At 37.8% G+C, this 26045-nt stretch overlaps 2 protein-coding genes across 4 annotated transcripts in view; one reads left to right on the top strand and one right to left on the bottom strand.

Annotated features, from left to right (window-relative positions):
- Positions 1-7539, top strand: part of FGF14 (fibroblast growth factor 14) — a gene marked incomplete at both ends in the record, with an annotated part of 341505 nt that extends 333966 nt beyond the window's left edge. For both annotated transcript variants that reach the window (XM_083361728.1, XM_083361729.1), the window contains 2 exons: positions 2392-2590; positions 7403-7539. In XM_083361728.1, the coding sequence (XP_083217854.1) occupies positions 2392-2590; positions 7403-7539 (336 nt within the window). The remainder of the gene's footprint in view (positions 1-2391; positions 2591-7402) is intronic.
- Positions 7540-17983: 10444 nt separating this feature from the next.
- The window catches only part of ITGBL1 (integrin subunit beta like 1), a 203388-nt gene continuing 195326 nt past the window's right edge, over positions 17984-26045 (bottom strand). The window contains exons 9-11 of one of the 2 annotated variants that reach the window (XM_083361703.1): positions 24537-24683; positions 20552-20665; positions 17984-19046 (exon numbers count right to left, since the gene is read on the bottom strand). In XM_083361703.1, the coding sequence (XP_083217829.1) occupies positions 18955-19046; positions 20552-20665; positions 24537-24683 (353 nt within the window). In that variant the 3' untranslated portion in view covers positions 17984-18954. The remainder of the gene's footprint in view (positions 19047-20551; positions 20666-24536; positions 24684-26045) is intronic. The other variant, XM_083361704.1, reaches the window with a different exon arrangement.

Here is a 26045-nt window from a genome sequence, read left to right as displayed (position 1 = left end):
AGCAGGACAAAAAGCAATGGATGGAAACTAGTCAAGGAGAGAAGCAACCTAGAACTAAGGAGAAACTTCCTGACAGTTAGAACAATTAACCAGTGGAACAACCTGCCTCCAGAAGTGGTGAATGCTCCAACACTGGAAGTTTTTAAGAAGAGACTGGACAGCCATTTGTCTGAAATGGTATAGGGTTTCCTGCCTTAGCAGGGGGTTGGACTAGATGACCTCCAAGGTCCCTTCCAACTTATTATTATTATTATTATTATTATTATTATTATTATTATTATTATTATTATTATTATTATTATTATTATTTAATCCACTTGCACTGTTTTATGTTTACATGTTTGATGACAAACAGCCTTATGTTTATAAGTGACAGTTTTCCTACTAAGTACCTGCATGTCATAAGCATTTGAATTAAAATTACCATATTAAAATCAAATCTGATGTTTTTTAATTTTTATTTGGTGTGCGTTGGAAGAGGGGTAGTCTTATAGGGCGAGTATAGCCCAAACCCTATAATTTAACAGGAAACGTAGGGGGTCGTCTTATACGCCCAGTCGTCTTATACGCCGGAAAATACGGTAGATAAATAAATAAAACTGAAACGTGCTCAATTCTAGTTGGATTTATTAATGTTTCTTTCTATTAAATTAAACATTCTGTTTTGCCAGGAATATAGGTTTTTGAAATTTGTACTCTTTCAGTAATTAAGACAAATATTCTTGCATTATTTTCTCACCCATTAATATTTAGGTGACATTAATGAAGAGCGCCACTTTATCTGTAGCCTTTTTGAATTTATCCCATAAATGCAAAAGAAAGAAAGTTGTTGTCAGTCCTGCCCCAACTTGGTCCCTTCAGCATAGAATGACTCTCGACTCCATTTGGTGTGAAAGGTTTACTTTACTAAAGGCCAAGTGGATTACAGTATAGCAAAGCCAGAACTGAGGTTCGTGCGCCAAACTTTCCTGGTTAACCTTTCCCCCTTTGTCCCTTCCCATTGTTGATCTTGCATTGTCCAATCAAATTCAAAGAAAATGTTTCGGGAATGGTCTCTTCAGCTGTAGACTGGGCGGTGTGGGGATGCATGCCTTTCCCAGCTGTCTGACCTTGAAGTTGTATCTCTAGGTACAATGAGTCATCAGCCCCCCCCCCTCTTCCCATCTAGCTCCTTCTCCCCATAGTTTATGGCAGACTGGCAGCTAGCAAATGCAAAGTGCAGGCGTGAGATGGCATTTCTGACAGATGTCTTTTTATTTGCTTTTCCCTTCTCATTTTTCACTACTTGGGGGGGGGGAGTAGATTTCGCCTTCAGATGATGAACTTTTCCCTTGATTCACCTATACTGTACCTTATATTATACATTTCTAATCCATGCTTTGATTTGCAACATTAAAGTCTGATGTAAAGATAATTTACTCTTTCCTTTTCAATGTGTACATTTTCTTAAAGAATAATTCAGTGGAAGTTTTTTGTTGAATTACTAGCAGTTCCTGCATTTCAAGCAAAATAGCAGCCCATTGTTAATAAAAATAATTTTAAGTGAATGGGATTGTAAAAGCCTAAAATTACACTTAATGACTTAAATATAAATGCACAGGACAGTTTTAGGCTGGATGCTTTTGCTTTGCACTGGATGGACAGGAGAAGCAAGATATAAACACTATGCCTCATGGATGATGTGATAGGCTTTAGCTCCTTGGTTGCTGAATACAGTTTAAGATCTTTAAGTCAGAATCTACAATTACCTAGTTGCACTATTAAATACAAATAGTCCTTATGACCACAGCTGAGCACAAAAATTCTTTCGTTAAATGAGACATTTATTAAGTGAGTTTTGTCCCATTTTACAACCTTTCTTGTCTCAATTGTTAAGTGAATCACTGCAGTTACTAAGTCAGTAACTCAGTTGTTAAGGGAATCATTGACTTTGCTTGTCAGAAGGTTGCAAAAGGGGTTCACATAACCTTGGGACTCTGTAACGGTCACAAATATGAACCAGTTGCTAAGCATCTGAATTTTGATCACATAATTCATGGGGATGCTACAAAAATCGTAACTGTGAAAAATGACCATAAGTCACTTTTTTCAGTGCTGTTGTAATTTTGAACAGTCACTAAATGACTTGTTGTAAGTCAAGGACTACCTGCAGTTATTCATTGTTACATTCTGAAACTGATTTCCATTTCATTTAACGGGTGTGTCCAAAAAGTTAAAAAAAATAATAATGCATGGATTCAGTTGCCAGAATCTGCCCAAGCATTGTGACACTGTGCAAAATTCCACCTGGATTAAACGTCACAAACAGCATATTAGTAAGTAATATAAAAAATAACCACAGCCACTGGTTGGAATTTTCCTTGTAATCTCTTTTCTTTCTTTCTCTCACAGGAACTTTTTACACCAGAATGTAAGTTTAAGGAGTCTGTTTTTGAAAATTATTATGTAATCTACTCATCGATGCTGTACAGACAGCAAGAGTCTGGTAGAGCCTGGTTCTTGGGACTCAACAAAGAAGGACAAGTCATGAAAGGCAACAGAGTGAAGAAAACAAAGCCAGCAGCTCATTTTCTACCGAAGCCATTGGAAGGTAAGCTGACTTTGGCACAGCATTGAGTGCATCAAAACATTGCAAAAACTCGTCGCCCTTCAAGTTGACTTCCAAATGATATCCACTCTGATATCCTTGCATGTCTTTCCTAACTGTCCATTTGATATTTCCCTACTTCGTATTTTGTGTCTGATTTTTTTCCCCCTACCTGAAAAGAATATGGATTAAAAGCTCTTTGGTGGCAATCTCTGAACTGGGCAAGAATATGGACAGCTTTTCTGAAAGCAAATTCCAGCACCACCAAGTCTGAACATGAGAAAGACTCTCCCGTTCTTGCTAAAAACTGAGCAAGTAACACTAGATAAGCCACCTTCTTTCCTTCTCAGTCCTTTTAAGCACTATGGGGTGAGAAAAGTATTGATCTCTCTTATTTAGCTGTTGCAAGGATTTCTGAGATAATGTGTATGAGTGATTTTGTTAGAAGGTTCAAAATACCATAGTTCTGTTATTCCAAAGAAAAAGTCAGAGTCCAAGGTGAAATGAAAAAATTATCAGCTGGCTCACAATATGTTCTTCTTTATTTCTAAGAATAGTAGTAATACTGTAAATGCCTCGGGTGCAATCCCAAAATGTCTGGAGCACCACTTGAACACCAGCAGCATTGACAAAATCACCATGAGCCAATTGGAAAAGGCCTCCTTGTTTGAAACAGCTTGCATCCTGCAATGGTAGCTTTATCATTATCAAACAACAACATCTCCCTATCCCAGCTCTGTGGGAAGGATTTTTTTGGCATGAAAATGCCAAATCCAGTCTAAACATCTGGCTGCCTCTGACCAACCATAGTAATAATGAAGTCTCAATGCATATGAAGGCCAGCACCAGCTAAAAAAAGTAGCAACTGTGATTTCACATTGTTGTGTGTATTATTATAACAATAAAGAAAATACAGAGAGTAACAATAGTAATTGGTATCTTGAATACAATCCAAAGCAATAAGAGTCCCATTTGAATACTATTGACAAAAACACCATCAGTCAATTGCAAAAAGCAACTTTACGTGGAACAGTTTATATCCTGGACTTGATAAGTAGATAAAAATGTCAAATCCAGTCTAAATATTTGGCTGAGTGTGTGATCAACCATAATATTAAATGTGTCTGACATTTAGCACTTCATAGTAAACCATAATTTTGTTTCTTTGGTATAGTATAAGCCCATTTCATTTGGAAAAAAAATGCTTTTCTGACAATTAACCACAAGCTGAAAAACTGATTTACTGCTGGTTTACCAATCCTGGGTTATTCCTGATTTGTTTTTGCATTTTGCCCATTTTTCCTAGCAATTAAATCTGATTTAATCTACAAGAGAAAAGGTCACATGATACTTCCAGTAAGCAATTACAGGAAAGAATCATATAAGATTCTGCAGTAAACACATTTTTTTCTTTTTACGACCCTTTAATCCCTTTTTATTCTGGGTGGAGTCAGGGTGACTGAATGGAGCTGAGCATTTACTGGCTGGATACCTTTCCTGATGCCTATGTGGAGTTTGCAGCAGATATTATCTCTTTGCACCCTGATAGAGAAACATCTGCCGCTGCGTTGGATTGAACTCTCAACTTTCCAAGTCAGATGCAAGCGTCTTCACCTCTAGGCCACTGTGCTGTTCCAGTAACACATATATCTTAATTATTTTTTTTAAAAAAAATTGATTGGTTTTCTAAACCAATTTTTATTAAAAAGATACAAAATAAGTGAAAATTCCAATAGCAAATTTTGTATAGACAGAGCAAACAAGACATATACTGTATACGCCAACATCTCACATCTTTTGTATGTTGGTATTTCCATTTCAACATTTTACTATGGGTTTTCGTAACAGTAATAAAGCCTCTGTATTTTTCTAATATGCTGTAGCTATTCTTTCTGTAACTATCATGAATTGAAAAGTTATCTTATTTTTAATACTTTTGGTCACCTCACTAAATAATGGCAGGAAATACATATTGAGACAGTAATTGAATTTTCATGTATACATTCTGTTCTTCTTTACTTCCTCTTTTATCACTTTGGGTTACAAGAGAGATACAAAGTTCTGGCTCTTGCTCTTCTGGTGGCCTCAACCATTGTTAATTGATGTTGTTGTAGTATGTCTTTGATGTTGTCTCTCCATCTTCTTCTGGGTCTGCCTTGTGTTTTTTGACCTTTTCCTCTTTCTGTGTATGTCTTGTATGGTATGAAATCCCATGACATCTTCTTCAGGTGAGCAAACCATTTTATTTGTTGTTTTTGTAGGCAATTTAAGATTGGTCCTAGGCTAATTCTTTCTCTTATAGTCTTATTTCTGATTTTATCTCTCCTGGTCACTCCAGCAGCTTTCTTCAAACATCTCATTTCTATGGTGTCTAATTTTCATTTATGTTTTGTTATAAGTGTCCATTTTTGGCACTGGTAACATAGGGTGGGGACAAATATACTTTCTATGAGAAGCTTCTTTGTGCTGATCAGTACTGCCTTATGTTATAGGAGTGGAGCAAACTGTCCCAATACTTGGTTTGCCTTACTGCATTGTTAATCTCTTCATCCCACTGACAATCCACCCCCAGTTGTTAAATATTATCTTGTATTTTCATTTCATTTCATTTTTGAATGCTTCTCATTTGTAATGCTGGTCTGTAACTGTAATATTTTTTTTAAAAAATGTATAGAGGTCAAATATCACTGATGGATCACTTGCATGTAATTTTTCTTGATCTTTGATGATATAGAACATAACCTAGGATTCTTCCAAAGTATAGTCCATTGTATATCTGAGATATTATACATCTAGTCCTCATTTAAGCTACTGCTTTGTCCAGTGAGCTTTTGTAATTGTAATTTTTTTTATTTTTTTTATTTTAATCCCATTTATATCCCGCCCTTCTCCGAGTAACTTGATAACCAATCCTTGCATTTATGACCTTCGCAAGCCTGTAAAAGCAAAATAAACCTGAAGTAAGATAATAAGTTGAAGGGAATGGAGTGGAATGGAATCAGTTTTCTGGTTATCTTTCCCAGAATCTTCCCAGGTTAGGCTGATAGGTCTGTGGTTTCCTGGATCTATTTCCCCCCCCCCCCTTTTTTTTTTTGAAGATGGTAACTACATCAGCTCTTTCCCAGTCTTCTGGTAAATAGTTCAGTGGTACTGAGATTAGGTCTGCCAGTTCCTTCAGAACTTTGAGGTGTAATCCCTCTGGTCCTGGTGATTTGAACTTGTCTAGGGTAGACTGGTGCTCACTTATCATTTTCTTGCCTATTTTAACTGGCACTCATAATCTGCTTTTTACGATACTGTTTTTGATAGGTTGGACTGTTTTTTTTTCTTTTGTGAAAAGACGGATGCAAAAAATGAGTTAAGCAGTTCTGCTTTCTCTCTGTTGCTTGTCACCTTCTTGCCACTTTCTCCCATTAATGGATCAATCATTTACTTGACTTTTTTCTTGTTTTTTACATGTTGAAAAAAGCTTTTTTTTATTTTTGACTTTTGTCGCAAGTCTTAGTTCATTTTGAGCCTTAGCTTTCCTCAGTTCATCTTTGCAGGCTTGGGCTATTTGCTTATATTCTGTGTTACGTGCCCCTCTTTTCACTTTTTATACTTGTCCTTTTTATCTTTCAGTTTATCAGAAAGTTCTTTATGCAGCCATGCTGGTTTCTTTTGAGAGCTGTTGTTTTTCTTCTTCATTGGTATTGTGTTAGACTGGGTTTTTATCTCACTTTTCAAAGTTTCCCAACCTTCTTGTGTTGTTTTTCCCTTGAGAATTCTCAAGCTTCTCTAAGTTTATTGAAATTAGCTCTCTTAAAGTCCAAGACTGTAGATTGACTTTGTTCTATTGATTGTGCTTGCATAATGTTGAATTCCAATATTGCATGATCACTCCCCCCCAAGGTTCCTATAGCTTCAACACTTCTATAATTTCATCTCTGTTAGTTAGAATTAAGTCTAATATGGCTGATATCTTAGTTCCCTTCTTTACTTTTTGGGAGACAAAGTTCTCTGCTAGGTTTGTCAGGAACCTGTTTGATCTTCCACTTGGTGCACGGTTAGTCTCCCAGTTGATGTCAAGGTAATTAAAGTCCCCCATTACTATTGTGATGTGCTTCCTACATACCTTAGTTAACTGACTAACAAAATGTTCATCTATTCCTCTGTTTGGTTGGGTGGCCTATACTATACACCTATGGCAATGTCATTTTTTATCCTTTTATATTGACCCAAATGCATTCAAGACAGTTTTCATCATTGTTGTGGTCTATTTCTGTAGAGATAAAGTTATTTCTTATATATAGTGCAATACCACCTTCTTTTATTTGGTCTATTCTTTTAAATAATTTAACTCCCTCTAGCTGTATATTTCATTTCTGGGTTTCATCCCACCAAGTTTCCATAATGACAACAATATCGTATGTGAAAATTCATATTTTCTCTAATAAAAACAGTTTTATGCCATAATATATCTTAGTCACAATGTTGTTTTTGCTGCAACCGAATAATACAGCTGCCTTCCTAGACATTTCCACAAACAGTAAAATAGATTTTGAAAATGGACATACATTCTAATTTAAATGTCTTTAATTTTACCCAGTTTTTGCTTAGATTGCACATATTTACACTTTGCTTTTTAATCGTAGATATATCTGAAGGAAGTCACTCTGTATGTGTTGTTTTATATGGTGTTGCATTTAAAAAAACAGCTCTGCATTGGGTTAAGGAAGAGTGTTCTGATATTTTGCAGTGAAATAAGTACAGAAACAAACTTTGCTACTATGTTTAACTTAATGTGGACTTCTCTTTTCTCCCTAACCACTATAGTTGCCATGTACCGAGAACCCTCTCTACATGATGTTGGAGAAACAGTGCCAAAGGCTGGGGTGACGCCAAGTAAAAGCACAAGTGCATCGGCAATAATGAATGGAGGTAAACCAGTGAACAAGAGTAAGACCACATAGCCAGAGCCTCGTGGATGTTGTGACTTACTGGACTCTCTTATGTACAGCTGAGCACTTTATCCTTGCAAGACTATCCCACTCTGGTGTCTGCGGATTGGCTGGAAGCAAGCGACAGCTTGCTCTGTGCTCCTTCCAAATCTGTAACTCCTCCCACAGCAAAGACTTTTGGATGACCAGCTGAACTCCGACCATAGAATGCCCTACCAGATATGGAATGCCTTTTAATCTCTTTTCTGTGACTGTGACACCTCATGTGAATGGCATACTTCACAAGTACACTTGATATCTTGCCTGCTGACAGTTACCCACAATTCCCCCTTTGGATCCCAGGAAACCCCTGTGTTTTAAGTTCAATTTTGTAGCCCACAGAATAATAACAAGTAATTTCTAGATAGATGCTGTAAAACCTGTGCTATTATGGATTTTTTTCCTTCCTCCTCTTTTTTATGAGGCTGCTTGCTCTGCTGTCTGTGTGGCTCCTTTGCAGGGATTATGTTTCGCTCAGATTGAAGTGTTGCTGATGGCTTAGTTTTGGAAAGCAATCAGAGAATTAGGGGAGCCTTCAAAATCCTGTTAGGGATCATACCTGTAAAAGATAGGATCATTGCAAATATGGATTCCGCCTGAATACAGTCCAGTATGTTCCCGAGGAGGGAAAAGCATCATGTGTGGCTAGTCAACAACCTTTCAAGGCCAATGTTTGATACCCCCTGTGTGTGCGTGTGTGTGTTTTATACATATCACAGACTTACTGGTAATGGTAACATTTGCCTTGCCCAGCGAGCAAGACCCACATATTTTTAAGAAAGTGGGTCCAAAGAACTCTGTAGGCCTTGTAGGCCTGAATTAAGGCTCATTTTTCATCTACTAGTACTCATTATCTGAAATTTAAAAGAAAAAAATTAGAGTGAATGGGAATTGTGCTACCTACGTCTCTTTCAAAACAATAGATTCCTTCTCCTGTGTTTAAACAACGTAATCCCATCTTTATTTATGGCTGTCGTTCACTCTTACTCAGCAAAGCATGGGCAAGGAAGTTGTGTTTTTCTCTGCAGCACCAATGCAAAAGGTAGTTACAGATTATATTTTCAGTGTTAAAAAGAGAAGAAAGATTTTAAACATATTTGAAAGATTCCTTTGCATTTCTTTGATAGCTTAGCATGCAAAGTCCAGGCAATATATTATTTTATCTGTACCAGCTTCTTAGGATATTATGGCCACCAAATTGCTAGGTTTTCGGTGCCTTGCATTTATCTTATTATTTTGGTTTTCCCTGTATTCTACAAATTCAAAAAATTCTAACAAAAGAACAAGGTCAAGAATGTTTCTCCTTTGATTACTAAATGAAATAAATACTAGCATTTTTGGAATAGGGAGCCTTGAGGCCAAAAGGAAAGAATAGTAACAGGCCATTCTTAAAAAATACTCTCAGACAAATGGATAAATTTTTGAAAGTAGATACTGGGGAACTAAATTGAAAACAGAAAGCATGATGTGGACCAAAATATATCTTTGTTCTAGAAAATCATTTGTGAAACGTCTAAGCATTTGCACACATGTTTGTTTTCAGTTCCAATTTTGGAACTTTTTTTTCAAAGTGGTTTTAAATATTGGTTTACTTTTCATAGTTATTAGGGAATGTTCAGATTTCCTACTTGGTTTGGTGGTAACAGATTAAAGTTTGAATTAACTCTTGAATCTTGATTCATATCAGCTTCTATTTGAACGAACAGGTCCTTAAGATATGTGTGAATAGACTACAAATTGTTACTAGGTTATACATATACAACAGTATTTGATCTTTTGATTTCTGGGTTTCTCCATACATGGTAAGAGGCTATTTTAAGTTTATTTCTTTCAGCTACATGAGTGAAGGACATTAAACATTATTATGTTTCCAGAATGTAGTAGCATTTTTAAAACAACAAAAAAAGATTAAGGTATTTTATAACAAAGGAAAGAATTGGTGCACAAAAATGAACCATAAACATCCTTTTCCTCCTTGGCCTCGAGAGAAGAAATGCTTGGGAAGAAGGCTTTTTTGATTTTATCCCCACACAGGGTAGAAAGGAGTAATGCTGGTTCCCCACAAATGGATCAACAGTGGCCTGGGCGACTCCAGAAGCCATGCCATTTGCAGATGCTCTGCATAGTAGATACAGAATTGGGGTCTGACTAGGTCTGCTAGCCCATCACATTTTATTCTGAATTGTGAAGTGTCGTTGTTTTTTTCTAGACCCCCAGTATTACAGACTGTTTACTTTGATTTTCAGTATACTTTCTGTATTGTGCAACTGAAAGCTTTAAAATAAGAATGCAAAATAAAAAGTGTGAAATGTATTATTTCCCTTTCATTTTAATGATGATGTATGAAGTGGGACAGGTTGGGGCTTGTGAATCACCTCAGGATTGGAACCAAGCATAAGGCATCAAGCATAAGGTGAGGTAACATCAATTTATCAACTCATTTTATAATGCCAGCAAGATTTTTTTCCCTATATCTGCTGTAGGTTGCTCCAGACTTGTACTCATTGCCTAAGTCTTCTGCTGGGGTACTTTTTTCCTCTTTCCATGTACAAAGAAGTTTTGGGGCCAGAGTCAAGATCAACCAAAGGGAACTATTCTCTTTTGCCAGTTGCAATACATTCCCTTAATTTTTACATTTGTGCCCATACTGCCATGTCAACCAGCAATGTAGTTAATAAGACCAAGTTCATATTTGTAAGTGATTGACACTGTACTATAAGTAGAACACACGTATTCCTCTCTTTGTTGTAATGGATGTAGATTGCCTTCACATCTTTCATGACGGGGAGGATCCTAAATAAGCTTATTTGAGAATCTAAATCTATTTCAGCACAGATGAGAGAATGTGTGGTTCCTTGTGCTTTAGTTACTTTTTTAAGTTTGTCTCATCTGTTTGCATGGGAAAAAGGATGGTAATAATGACTTGCATGTAGTAGGCTATATGTATCAGATCTGTTGGTATGTACTGCAAAACTGACATACATATAAGCAACAAGTTTGTCTGCATTGTACAGTTTGTGTTTATTACCATTTTGTTGTATACACAGATACAGCATATTGAATAAAATATTTATATGAAACACATATTTAAAAATACCCTTTACATATTTTTTTAAATGTGCAAAGTAGCACTGCATCGGTTACAGCATAATGAGACATGAAAATCATTTGTCAAAACTCTATTCTCTTTTCCCCAGATCATGCCAAAGAAAATTTGAGGTCCTTGGTATATTATCTCTCTTGCTGTTTTCCAAAACAAGATGACATATTTGGTTCCCTTTCAAATTAATTTTGCTACCAAATGAAACTTTCTTTTTGGCTGCCTGTTATTTCCTAAAGAACTGTACAGTAAATCTGATGGAATCAATTTGTAACTATAGCTTGTGTGTTTTATACTTCCCTGTACACTATCTTTATGACTGAGCCTTCTCCATTACGTTTTCTCATTTAGCTCTTAAACCGCAAGTCAGTTGCTGGAATGCTTGAAATAGAGGCAATATTATCAATAAAGATGGTGATGGCAGACCAGTCAAGTCATACACTTCTAATTTAATTGGGCTGGCTTTTCTGTTCATATCTTCAGAGAGAACACTTTCTATTGGTGCTTTAAGAAATCATTCTAAAATAAAGGGAAAGATACAGAGGCCAGAATTGTTGCAGTGATCCCTGAATCCCTCCTCCATAAGGAGTGGAATCATAAAGTTGAATCCTCTTTGTATGTGGGAAGGTTTTATAATTTATATATTTATATATAAATTATAAAACCTTCCCACAAAGAGGATACAGCTTTATGATTCCACTCATTATGGAGGGGGAATTATATATATATATATGTTGCTCCTGCAATCTTCTGAAATTTTCTCCCAAAACAAGCCCTAGCCTCTATTTAATTTGGCCTTTAATTTGGAACATCTCAACATAAAAAGAAATCCCGTAGAGCAAACTTAGATTTACTCATTGGTATCTGCTTAAATTTAGTCTTACGAGGCAAAATGAAAAAACACACACCACATTTTGGATAAATTATTATTAAATAAAATGTGTTAACTACATTTTTAAAAAATGCCCTGTTTATTAGATGCATACATAGATAAATAGACCTTTCCCATCTTTATCCATTTCCTAGTTAGCTTTATTAGTCCAGCAACATTTATTAACTCCATATCAAAATATGGAATTTGTCCCTATATATTTATGATATCTGAACCACTTGAATTAAGTTTGTGTAGTAAAATAACTAGGAATAAAAGAGGAACTTTGGGCAAAACCTACCCAATGATTGTGCCAAAATTAGCTGATTTGACTTACAGTATATATATTATCTAATTTACTGCCAAGAAGTTTGGAATTCGGTCTAGGCTAGTATTCTCAGCCTTGGCAACTTTAAGATGTGTGGATTTCAACTCCCATCTTCAAGTTGGGAAATTATGTAGACAATATAGCCCAAGGCCACAAATAACCCAAACATTAATGTTTAAAAGTGCTTTTTTTAAACACATTTGCAGTATTCATAAAAAGCATGAAGGTGACTGCCCAAGAAGTAGCCAGAGTATCTTCTTCTGACATCCTTTTCTTCAAAGCTGCTTCTACTACAACTCACAAAGCTAGTTTGCTTACTGTATGGGAGTAAATGTGCAATAACTTTTCCATTAGACCTAAATTAACCCCCCAAAGAAATTTTCAAAGTTGTAGAATGTCAAAAGCTAGTAAGTCTGTTTTCACAATTAGCTAGCATCCTGATGTGGTGGCTTTCTGTGTGCCAAGGGTTGAATTAAGAAGAAACATTCATACATACAGGATTTCATCTGTGCTTTTTAAAAAGAATACACCTTCTACTGCTAGCTGTTCCTGAATATTTAATTGGCTTTAAGATAATATCTTTATTTTGAAATTGTTAATATGTATCTCTTAGAAATGAATAATTGTGCATTAGAGTTCTGCTTAATAGCAAATTCTGCTATCTATTCCCCCAAATCCATAAATCAGATTAGAACTGTGTACAAGTTATGCAATGGCTTCTTACTGCCTTCCCAGTCTTCCCTAAGTATTAACAGAGTAATTTATTTTATATGCAGCATGTGATGTAATATTAGTTATAAGCAAGGAAAGGGATCTAATCTTATCCCAGATGCACTATGGAGTGGGAGATATAATATTTCCCTGCCACCACCAATAAACCTAGAATTCTTGAGTGAAATGGCCCATTGCTACCAATGATTATTTAACTGGCAGCATGAACAGGCAGCACTTGAACAAGCAGTCGTGTGTTTTTTTACGTATGATAGCTGGCTTTGTCTGTCATGAAAGACTTGGGGGAGGGGGTTATTAGGTTGTTAATTTTGTGCTCTTTTTACAGTGTATTACAGCTGGAACCACTTGTTGATACTTAGAATGTTAACCCTCAAAATTCACATGAGAAACCTTTTTTGTCACTTGTGACTGTTCCTGATTGGTTAAAAACAATGGCAACATGTTCCTGTTTTAATACATTCTATTGCACAGCTGCAACCAATTTTACTTTGCAATCTGAATAATTTATTCCAGACTGATAGTTGGAGGTATTGGAATTAGAGAATGGTATAAAAAGGACAGACTAATAATCTCTGCTGTGCTGGAAAACTGGGTATGCTATTTCATACCCATGCTGTAATATGAATGAATGAATGAATGCTTTATTGTGGCCAATGAACAGAAAAATTAGTACATTAGCAAAGCTGGCAATAAAACAGCAAATAAAAGAATTAAAGTTAACAGCAAGATAACTCACAGCACTAAGAAAATTTGCATCATGTTCAGCTCCACACTCACTAAAACAGCATTTTGTGACAGTTCAAGAAATTAAGTCATTCTGGCCTGATCTGACAGTAACAAAGTGCTGGAAGAATGGTGGGGTTTTGAGCATAAATTCCTATAGAGAAGATTCTCTTCTCTCTATAAAGATGCTGATAATATGGTGCCAGTTGTTATAGCTGTTGAGCTATTGTTTAATTATATAGAGAGGAAGCCCAATATCACTTAAATCAATGAAATTAAAGGGTGAGCAATCTGCATTCACAAGTGACATAATTCGACCTACTACTGTATTTGCCCACTCCCCTCCCCCCCAAAGTAAATGTATCTCCACCATTACTAAAAGATTTACCAATTCTGCTTTACAAATCAGTATAAATTCCTAAACAAAAGGGCTGAAGACTGTCTTGAATGAGTTACCAGCTACTTCCCAATAGTAGCTTTGACCAATTTCAAGGTAATGCAGAGATGGTTAATTATTTGCAGGTTACAGCATCTTGCTGAATTGCCTAACTTTAGATGCTAAGCAGGGTCAGGGCTGGCTTGTATTTGGATGGGTGACTACCAGGAAATTCCAGAGGTGTAGGCTAAATGGGAAGTTGGCAAACATCTCAGAACAAAGAACTGACAAACCAGTTCAAAAGTGTTACCAAAATAAGTGTGTGTAAAAAAAAGATAAAGTTTCCCCCTCACACGCGTGCTAGTCGTTTCCAACTCTAGGGGCCGGTGCTCATCTCCGTTTCAAAGCCGAAGAGCCAGCGCTTGTCTGAGGACGTCTCCGTGGTCATGTGGCCGGCATGACTAGATGCCAAAGGCGCACAGAACACTGTTACCTTCCCACCGTAGTGGTCCCTATTTTTCTACTTGCATTTTTTACGTGCTTTCAAACTGCTAGGTTGGCAGAAGCTGGGATGAGTAACAGGCGCTCACTCTGTTAACGCGGTACTCGGGATTCAACCCGCCAAACTGCCAACCTTCTGATCGACAAGCTCAGCGTCCTAACCCACTGAGCCACTGTGTACACACCGTGTACACACATATAAAGGTATTAAAAGTTGAACTCTGCAGACTATAAAAAATGCTCAATAAACCTGAGCACAAGGGATGTAGGTTTTTAAAAATGGATTGCTTTTGCAAGTATCAAAACTACAAAAAAATAATAATAATCATGAATTGTAGTAGGTTGTCATTGATTTTTAGCTGAAATGCTTCCAGACTTCATGAGGGAGCAGCACAGCAAAACTTCTGCAGGAACCTGAAAGTAAGATAATGTTGCTTTAAGAGGTCCAGACTAAAGTTAATGCCACTCTTAAAGCAACAACATATTTGCTCATAGCAGCATGAAAGCCTAAAAAACGTTGGGCTGCTCTAATGAATTGAATAATCTAATGAACACGTGCTCCAGTGTTCGCATATTTGAATCCCACCACTGTATGTAACTCACACCAACATGATGCCTTTTTACAGAAGCCACAATACATGTAATATTTTAGATTTCAGGCATCAAGCCATGGTTACCAATCAGAAACTACGTTTTATTTTCAGTCTCTTTTCCCATCTATAGGAAGTCACAATTCTCCTGATTACAAGTTTCACCAGGTTTCCCATACTGCTAAACTAATACAGCCAAGAAATGTTTAATGGATCCTTCTAGTTGCTGATTGTAAAATCCCCTACTTCCCCTGCACAGAATAATTTCTTTTAGGACTTCTAGTCAAGCAGCATGTGATTTATTATTATAAATTATCTTAATAACATTGCATCAATATATTATTGAAAATGCAAACTTTCTAAATGACATGTAGCTTTGAAGATTATTTTCATGATGACGCATGCACATAGCTTCTAATAGTGCATTATGCAAAGATATTTAGAGGCCACTGTATTCACTGCCCTTAAGGAACACAGGTTCAGATCTGAGGTAGGTGTCATGCTTTTTAAAAAAATCAAGATTCTTATGGCACATGGGGGGAAGGGGAGTAGAATAATCTGGTGTCCTGTTGCAATTTCATATTACATCCATTTATTTATTAGAGGCTTTTTTCCTATTCATTCATATCTGCTCTTTCTAAAAATACCCACAAAATATTTACAATATTTATATGTATGTACTTTTGCCAATGGGAGAGTCCAGAATTCAAATACAGCCACTAAATTGCTGCAACAAAGCAACATATTAGACATTTTATATTAAAATGCAAGGTTTCTCCAAACATGTAAACAATTTATTGTAGTACTAAGCTTTTATCCCGATTTTACAGAAAAGGTAACTGCTTTGAAAAAAAGTTACTTTTCCCCCTTTGATGAACTAAAGAGCTGGCAAATGTTGATGTACAAAATGCAGTTACATGCAAATAAATATGGGAAAAAACCATTTTTTAAAAAAAAAATGTAACTCCACTATGAATAAATTCTGCCATTGAATATTCTTAGATATTCCCTGTTTGTATGTGTAGAGCATCCTTATGGCCTGTACTAATGCTGATGATATAAATTTTCCAGTGGCCTCTGGCATCCTTGAGTAGCCACCTGGACCTCAGAGCTCCAGCTGGGCCCATTTTTTCTCTACTAATGGTTCAATTCTCTCTCCCCCCACCCCCAATCTGATTATCCCATTTGGAAAAGAATTCCCAGCTACTATTTAGTTTGCCAAAGCACCCAACAGTAACCCCACTTTAAAGACTTAGTGGAAAATCAAAGTTCCAGCTGGCTGATCTCACCACTAATACCCACCATTGCCAGACTAGCAGAGCACTAACTATTGACAGAGGAAGCCCACAAGGATCATTTTGCCCCTTCCAGCCTAGAGAAGACAACCTGGGCAAAGACATCTTCCCTGGGTAACCTTCTGCTTTGTCCTTTTGTTCTCTTTTAAAAATATCAGAGTTTGATACATTTTTCATATGGCAATGCCTTCCTCAACCTACAACCAGCCTACGAGCCCCTCAGGATCCAGCACCAACCCTCAACCAACCCACACAACATCTCCCCAACCGTACTTCACTTTCTAATGACCCTCTCCTGACGTGACCTCCCCATCACAAGACTTCTCACAAGACCCTGACCTGATGTGACCCTGACCTGACCTGACCTGACCTCATCATCACAAGACCTACTGATCACATGAAGCCCTTATAAGCAGAAGAACATCAACACTGACCTCTTCTAAATTTTGCTGAAGATGTTACCGAGCCTGGTAAGGAAACATTTGGAAACTGACTCACAAGCTCAGAGAACGAGCCTCCACCCTCATCCTACCCCTGAGCTACAGATATTTGCCACTATTTAATGCCGTCCTGTGCTAAGGCATTCTTTATACAGGGTGCATGTAACAGGCATTCCTCAATAATTTGTATGTAACATCCAGTACATTTTTATTTATTAAAATCCAAGACAAAGCAAAAAAAAGAATTTTAAGATAACACATTAAGATAATCAATATGTAAAAAATTTGATGAATGATTTGCCCACCACATACTTAACTTTAAAAATAAACCTCCTCGATGAATAGATGTGGCTTTGAGAAGCAAAGAGAATGCACCAGCTGTTAATTATAGCAGTGCACAAGCCCAATTCAGGCTTGCTACAAAAAGAGAGAGGAAAGAATGATCTAGCCTTTGGCAACCTGCAATCAATAGGTGATTGTTAGATATGGTTATAATTTATCAGATTATCCAGTTCAGGGCTTATTCATGCATTTATGAACCCAGGAGACATGAAGCAGTAAGACTACTCCAGCACAGACTTCTCACTTTTCATTATCTAAGAAAACTTTCTGCATATCATTAAGCCATCATATAATGACCAAACTGACTAGTGCTGAACATAGCAATGATAACATGCCTGAAACACAGGGGTGTTAAACTGGTGGCCCACGAGCTGGATGAGTCATGCACAGGCCACGCCCACCCCAGCTCCGTAAAGGCAAAAAACATTGTGATACGTCATGTCACACAATCAAGTTTGACACCTGTGCTACAACACAGTGGGCAGAGCGATCGCAAGAGCTTCCGAATTGTTCTGGTAACACCCATGCCCATGTAGAAGTCCTCTTTTGTATCAGTTTGCCACATAGCATGCATATTATCTTCTTTTGCTTTTTTTGGGGGGGGGAAATAAATGTGTGGTGTGTGTGTGTGTGTATACAGCTGATACTGACTTACTTTTGTATGCTGAGAACAGTTTCTGACAATCTGGAGTTTTATAATAGCACTAGAAATAGCACTTTGACTTATATACTGCTCCATATACTGCTCCATAGTGTTCTTCAGCAATTCTCAGCAGTTTGCAAATGCCTCCAACAATCTAGGTCCTCATTTTACCAACCTTGGATGGATGGAAGGCTGAGTAAATCTTGAGCCAGGCAGGATCAAACTCCTGGCAGTGGACAGAGTTTGCCTGAAATACTGCTTTCTAATCATTGCACCATCACTGCTGTATAACACACATACACATGCATGTGTGCGGACAAAGACCCATACGCAAATAAAGATATTCCAAACAGAATTGTCCAATATATTTGATATTTTAATCAAAAGGAGCATTTTTAATCCAACCAAAAGGAGTGACAAATAATATTCACCTTGTCAAGCATGAATTATTTCTCTGCTGCTTAATGCCCAACAGTATTACTGGTCTTGGTGCCAGATTACTCTTCTTCTTTTGATATGACCTCCTTTGTTCCCATTTACTTTGTAATCCACCTAGTTGTGGTTAAACATGTACTGTCCATGACTTCACAAATCTTCCTGTTGGTCATCATACCAAATGAAATGTTCTAACAAGACTGGCAAAATCATAACCAAAACATTTTGATGGCAGTGTTAGCGAAGATGACAAAGAAACAGAAATAAAATTATGCTAAGAAAAACAAGCATTCGAGCAAACACTCTATGCTTGCAACTTGTGCCTAAATGACTCGTATAGAATGTATTTTTCAAGATTCAGGTGTTTTATTTTTTCCCATAAAAAATCAGGGGATGCATAAATCAAGATAAATGGTTTGATCTTATTGCTAATCCTGTGGAAGGAAGCAATGCTTTAATTCAGGGAGGGATGTCCTTAAATGCTCCCATTCTATCCAGCTCCTTCCCCCAGGTCTTGCAGATAAGTGAATGAAGATTGATAGTAAGTGGTAAACTAAACAGCAAGCAGCTTTTGTAGTGATCTATGTGAAAGTTTTCAAGAGAAAAATGAACAGATTTTCATAGTCAGAAGGATCCCCTCCATCACTGTCACCAATTCAGACATTTTGCATAATCCTAAACCATTTTGAATTATTTCATTTAAAACAGTTCTTCCTTTACTAGGAAGCTTATATTCAGTCATCCAAGTACAATATATAATAAATCTTGTCTCATTTGTAGCACACTTAAAAGCTAAGTGAGGGAGAGGCACACCCAGAGAAAGAATATACACGCAGAATTAGAACAACAGAGCCACACAGAAGTGCTCTTATATTTTAAGAAATATTTTACTGAGCTGATTGATTAGGATGGGTAGGGGGTTTTTTGGGGTTGTGTTCATCTTACATTTATGTAGTCTAGCAGCCTTATTCTACACCACATATCCATCAGTGTTCAGCATTTCATGGCAATGTTAAGGATATTCATTTCCAAGCCAGATCTCACAAGCATTTCCAGTCCAACCTGCCCAGCACTCGCAGTTTCCACAGCTACATATGCCATTTCCTGGAACAAAACAACATTATCCATAATTGAAATTAAAAATGAGTTGCTCTGTGAAAGTGTAAACCATCACAAAAAATAGCTTTTATTTTTCTTTCTGCCTAATTTCCCCTTCTGGCTTGAACTGAAGCACTCTCAAGGCTTCAGGCATTTATTTTCTCTTTAGATCCCTCCAAATTGCTCAAAATGAGGATCCTGAGAGCCACAAAACTGATTGGGGTAGATCACACAAAAGCCTTAAACACTTTCTGTATCTCTGCTTTAAGGAGATCTGATGATGAGCAAGAAGTGAGGTAAGATCCCCTAGGAAGTAGTAACTGCTTCAGAGTAATTCACACAAATTTATAGTTCAGATAGCATTTCTACTCAGATCTCCCCAGTCCAATTCTAGCACTAACCATTTAACTTATGATTAATTGTGTGAAATTGCAATTGTGTGTGTGTGTATGCATCAGTATACATGAGTGGGAAAGAATATAATACCAGATAAACAAAGCCTGCACCATTTTGAGACAAGTCCAGATGACTTGGAACCTGACTTGACACAGGGGCTTCTCAACATGCCCAGAAAAATATTTATGATAGTGATATTAATGATAGCATATGATATTATATGCTATTTATAATAGTGAACATTTATGATGTGACAGACTTTATGATAGTCTCTGTGTGTCATTTGCAGTTCTCGGGTGTAATGGAATACTTAACTCCTTCCTCTTTCAAAAATCAGTTTTATAATGGGAAACATTCTAAGTGTCTGCTACAACATTCTAAGTGTCAACTACTATTCAGGGAAATTCAAACAGGCTCACACTTGGATGGGTGCCCTGAAATGGTACAGAAGGTCTCTCTCTCTCTCTCTCTCTCTCTCTCTCTCTCTCTCTCTCTCTCTCTCTCTCTCTCTCTCTCTCTCTCTCTCTCTCTCTCCCCCTCCCCCTCCCTCTCCCTCTCCCTCTCCCTCTCCCTCTCCCTCTCTCTCTCTCTCTCTCTCTCTCTCTGTGTGTGTGTGTGTGTTTGTGTAAGGGGGGAGCTGTCCTATTGACTCTTTAAAACTTTGCTTCATACACATAGTCCAGAGGTTCCCAATCTTTTGGACATCATGGACCGGTTCCGTGGAGAGAGGTTTTTCCGTGGACCGGAGGGTGCATGGTTTTGTGTACTGCCTGCATCTCGCGGATGGGGCTTTGCTTGTTTGTGCAGACCAGTTGCTGGCATGCCAAGAACCGGTACTGTTCCATGAACTGGGGGCTGGGGACCCTTGACATACTTACTCATGAAGAAAAACTATCTTTGAAAGTTTCTCTTCTCATTTGTTTAGAAATCTTACTTTTCCAAAGTAATAATTGCAAAAGAAATAATTAAGGGTCCTGTGCGTCTTAGTTTATAGCACCTGCTCTGAACTCAAGAGGCTGTTGGATGGGTGAGACCATGCAATGCTTTGGGAGCAGCTAAGACCCATTGTGTCTCCTCAGACAGCAGATAGGTTGACTGTGGAGATCATACAACACCTGTGCAAATAAGGCCATCATATTTGTCACAATCCTGGTCATCACATTCACAGAATTCTCCTGAAATGTACCATTCCTGGGAAGAACAGATGCATTTTCCACAGTGACAGGAACCTGAAAGCACAGAAAAATTATTACTGGCACTCAGAGAAGAGCAGAATCAGGCACAGGACATCTTAGGTAATCAGTGCCTATCAATAAATGATTGTCTACAAGGAGTTCATTGTGATAAAAGCCTATTGGTAAGACGGATGTTCAATGGGGGTGGGGGGTGGGGAGAGCTTTAACTTTAAAGGTTTCTTTTAGGATGCTCTGTAATGATTTCCCTCCATTTTGATTTAATCAGGGGTTGCTTGGAAGGACATTTTGTCTTGGTTCCAAAGCTCTAAAATTGAAGTCATCCTTCTCTGCGGGATTAAGGGAGAGTGGATGAAGGGCTGTGAGAAGATTTAGCAAAGGTAAAGGGAAGAGAAAGGACAAAACCCCAAGGTTACTGAAACTACGGAGATGTAATCAAGGAATAAAAACAGAGTGAGGTAATAAGAACAGTTCTCACTGGACTGTCTATAGCTCTGTGGAAATACCATGCTGCTCACGTATCCCACTTGCTTTTCTTTTGAGCACTTTTTCCCCCAGGCCAGAGTACAAACAGTTGGGCATTAATTGTTGGGCATTAACACCAAATGTCTGTGGTTTCAATCTATCAACTGTGTTTTACCCGATGCCATACTGAACCCAAAAGTCCGTCTTTTTAAGCACCATATTTTTCAGAGTTAATTCAAGAATTGACTTCAAACTAATGATTTGAACAGGTGTGCAGATATCCTAAAATCCCAGTGAATAGCAAACAATGTGTAGAGATACCAGATCATCTTTGAATCAAGTTTGACTCATGATGACTTCACTAGTTTCCATATGACAGTAACAGATGCAGTTTCCCATTGCCTTCCTCTATCTAGTATGTTTCTCTCTCCATCTAACACAAATCTCTGTTATTTCCTGGAGTCTCCATCTAGTAACCAGGCCAATCCTACTTTGTTTCCATACTCAGACAAGGTCGCAGTTTAGTTTTTCCAAGGTCAGCTAGATGCTGCCACATAGTTAGGTTTACTCTGCAAAACCAACTAGCAAATAAAATTGTCATCCAAAAATGAAGTTGTATTGCAGTTGAGTGCCCAGTGTATTCTTAAAATGTATGTATTTATATTTTATAAATATAAATGTGATCACGTGACTGTAGGGACACTGTAATGGTTGCAGCTTCAAGGACAATTAGAAATCGAATTTTTCAGTGTCATCAGAACTTTGAATAATCACTGAACAAGGGCTATCTATCACTTGGTTCTGCTACCCCCCAAATGTAGCCTGATAGTTATGCGGTAAGCCTCAGCAAAATAAAAAACAACTAGCACAATGAGTCCAAAGAGCGACAAAAACAGAGAGACAATAAGAGAAAGCAGAAATAGGCTAAATTTGCATTGACTCTATTTCTATTTCAAAAAGACCCAGCTTTCTAGGTCCATACTGTGGATAATTAGCATGGATAGTCCCACAGGAAATGGCCTTTATTTACTCTGGCTTTAACCTACTGATGTACATAATAACAGTAGAAGAGAGATGGAAAATAAGACACCATAGGATCCCTCCTCTATGCTGCACCATGAAGGAAACAGGTTGCTGAATGGGATGATGTGCCCAGCAATTTCTAGACTTTCAATAGGAATATTTTTGTGTTTTTTTTAAAGTACATTCCTTTCTATTTATTTTACAGAAAAAATGAGAATTCTTTAGCAAAAGAGTTAAGAACTTATAGTGAATCAGAAGGAACCCAATGGGAAGCAGACTTTTTTAAGTACAGGTAGCCCTCGACTTACAACAATTCATTTAGTGACTGTTCAAAGTTACATCATTGAAAAAAGTGACTTATGACCATTTTTCACATTTACAATCATTGCAGCATTCCCCCAGGTCACAGGATCAGAATTCGGATACTTGGCAACCAATTCACACGACAGTTGCAGTGTCACGGAGTCATGTGATCCCCTTTTGCAACCTTCTGACAAGCCAAGTCGATAGGGAAGCCAGATTCACTTAACAGCCATGTCACTAACTTAACAACTGCAGTGATTCACTTAACAACTGTGGCAAAAAAGGTAATAAAATCAGCCAAAACCTCACTTAACAAAAAGTCTCACTTAGCAACAGAGATTTTGGACTACCTGTATCTGAGAAAACTCTGGGTATTTTAAATTATTTCCCTCCCTATTGTGTAACAAAGTCTCAACTCACTTCTGGAGAATCAAATTTAGAACATAGAATATAGAATAATAGAGATGAAAGGGACCTTGGAGTTCTAGTACAAACCCCTTTGCTCATGTGAGAGACCTTATACCATTTCAGGCAAATGGTTGTCCAATCTTTTTTTGAAAGCCTCCAGTGATGGAGCACCCACAACATCTGAAGGCAAGCTATTCCATTGGTTGATTGCTCTCACTGGTAGGAAATTTCTACTTAATTCTAGGTTGCTTCTATCCTTGGTTAGTTTCCATCCATTGTTTCTTGTCTTGCCTTTTGGTGCTTTGGAAAATAGTTTGACCCCCTCATCTTTGTAGGAGCCCCTCAAATATTGGAACACTGCTATCATGTCTCCCCTAGTCCTTCTTTTCATTAGACTAGACCACAGGTCTGCAACCCGCGGCTCCGGAGCCGGATGCGGTTCTTTCAGCCGACTCCTGCGGCTCCTAGTCCTCTGCCATGTGCAGTCCAAAAAAAAAAAGTGGGACTAAAAAAGTTCAACCAATCAATTCAAATATGCGGGGTAGGTGCATATCTCGCCTTGGCTCCACTCTTCAGTCAAACCCTGTTCTGCGCATGCGCGCATGTACACAAATGCGCACACATTTTTTGCGGCTCCCAGCTTTTCCTTTTGTGAGGGAACCGGTTCTGAGTGGCTCTTTCACTGTTTCAGGTTGCTGACCCCTGGACTAGACATATCCAATTCCTATAACTGTTCTTCTTATGTTTTAGTCTCCAGCACTACCTAGAACCTGGACCTCCTTTTGGACAAATCATGTAAAAATATATGATATTTTGTAAAAAAAAAAATCACATACAGCCACACACACAAACACACACACTTTACAATAAATAAAGCACAAAAGGATAGGTATGCTGTGATGATGTGCAACATTCATAGAAATTATAATCAAATCCTGCAATGCTGCTTTATTTACCCCAATTTCCAAAAACATTTGAGGAAGGATGGAAGTACCGTAACTCTATATTCTTAGGTTAAGCATCTTCACTAAATAGATGAAGTATGTGTGGCTGGATTTATTCTACAAAAAATAAAAATATCACTTCATCTTCTACTTCAGATTCTTTCTTCTCCCCTGGATTCACCATCAAGGCATAACCCTGAACCTTATTATTGGAAATACCTCTGATCTTCAAAGACTAGGACCAAAATACCATTTACAATGAAAGCTGATGAGTACAACATGCTACCTTATAAAAGCTCTAAAATAAAGAAACTGAATGAAATTTGATTAATATGAATTGCACGAACAGTGCAAGAGAAGGCATGTAGGAGGTGGACAAGAACTTTTCCATTCTGCTCAATAGCAAATTTCCTTCTTAGATGTTTAGCAATTGTAGAGTCACCTGCTGCTAGTAGCACTTAAAACATAATGCTAAAATATATCCCATAATACACAATGACCCCATATTGATATATACACCCACAAGGAGATCACCAAATGGAATTGCATGCTGTTGGTAAATAGTTCCTGAGGGCAAAGCTTCTCAAAGCAATGTGGAGTGCTTCACCACAAGAATTTTCTGTATTATAAACATTTTGAAAAGCATTTTTTTTAACAGCAAGGGATTACCAAAGAAAGTGCCTCAAGTTGTGAAGCACAAGTTGTACTTTTTTAATCTTCTGGAACAGGGCCATTGAAACATCATCAGTTCCTCACCTACTTACCCTTTCCTGAGCATAATATGCCATCGGCTGATTCACAGAAACTTCTGCTCTCCTCTTCCGCCATGTTACATTTTCTTGGGTGTTGACACAATTTTCCAAACCATCCATCCTTACAAATGCAACGACCGCAGGAACAGGTCCCGTGATCTAGATAAAAGGAGAATCCCTAGGCAGGGACTTTAATAGGCAAAGGAGTTTAGTCACCTTGTCCTTTCGGAGGTGCTTGTGAATCTGTGTCTATTTCCACCTCATACTAAGGATGTGAGATGGTTTAGGCCAGGGGTCCCCAACCTTTTTGGTTGCATGTACCAGTGGTGGTGGCTTCTGAAGTTTTGGTAGCGGGGGGGATGGTTTCACACATGCAACCTAAATCCTGTGCATGCACAAATGAAGCTTCACATGCTTGCCTGCCACTTTGGTGGCTCAGTTCCCAACAGGCTGTGGACCACTACAGCACCTGCTCCCTCCCAGCACTGTGCTTCCTGTCATGTTAGAAGAAGTTAGAAGAAAAGGCCTTTCTGCTAAATGTCAGTAGAAGAGGCTTGCCAGAAATATTGTTCAAACTCCTAATGCAACTTTCTCTTTAATTTTTAGATTTTATTGATTTTATTGTAATTTCTTTGATTGTTGTGAGCTGTCCAGACCCATTGAGAGTGTAAAAGCCCCTGATGAAATTCTTATTTGCAAGAAAGTTGCATGATCTTCTCCTGGAGGATAATGGTCTTATCTCCAAGTGGGTGCTTGAGCCAAACCAAAAATCGTTGCAACTGCACGTAACAGTTTGTAACAATCTGTAAAGAGAAAACATTCTGTCTCTCTTGCAGGTTTCAGAAAAGGTAGCATACAGAAGATGTAAGGATCTCTATTCAAATGAAGTAGATGAACCTGCTGTATTTTTGCCTATCTCAGAATGGATTTCTAATTCTTGCATTGTGCCAAAAGGGAAGATGATCACAGCCTGCCTGAATTGGAGAATAATAGCTGAATAGGAAAATCTGAAATCTATTCTCTTGCCCCACCCTTCCTATAGAGATTTAGGATTGTCTTTCTCCCTGCAAGATACATTAAGATGGATAATTAGTGGGGAGATTTCACTTTAGGCATATGATGCAAGGCCTTATCATATTCCTTCTTCTCTGTGCTATTTAAAATGAGCTTGTTTAGTGAAAACACTTGAAAACAAAGGGCTCTTCCCCATATAAGGTCCAGATCCTTGCATATCTCTACAATACCATGTACTGTATCTCCCAGTAGTTTTGGCACTTCACCTGATTAACTTCAGTGGTTAATTGCCCCATCAGCTGTTTCACAGAGAATGCAATGAAGGTAGATTTGTGCTATTTTCTCCATAGCTGTGCAGTATACAATTTCTCCTAAGAGGAAATTTCTATCATGTCACAGTTGGTAGTCCCAAGGATATCCCTTCTATTCTTAAGAGAAAACATCATCACTCCTTGCTAGCATTCCTCTCTTGTAGGCAATCAGTAAAGAGCTTTTGTTTTGTTGTTT

This window comes from Vipera ursinii (genome assembly GCF_947247035.1).
Source record: "Vipera ursinii genome assembly, chromosome: 4".
Lineage (NCBI taxonomy): Eukaryota > Metazoa > Chordata > Lepidosauria > Squamata > Viperidae > Vipera > Vipera ursinii.
Note: the sequence above shows the minus strand (reverse complement) of the source record. Positions and strands in the feature narration are given on the sequence as shown.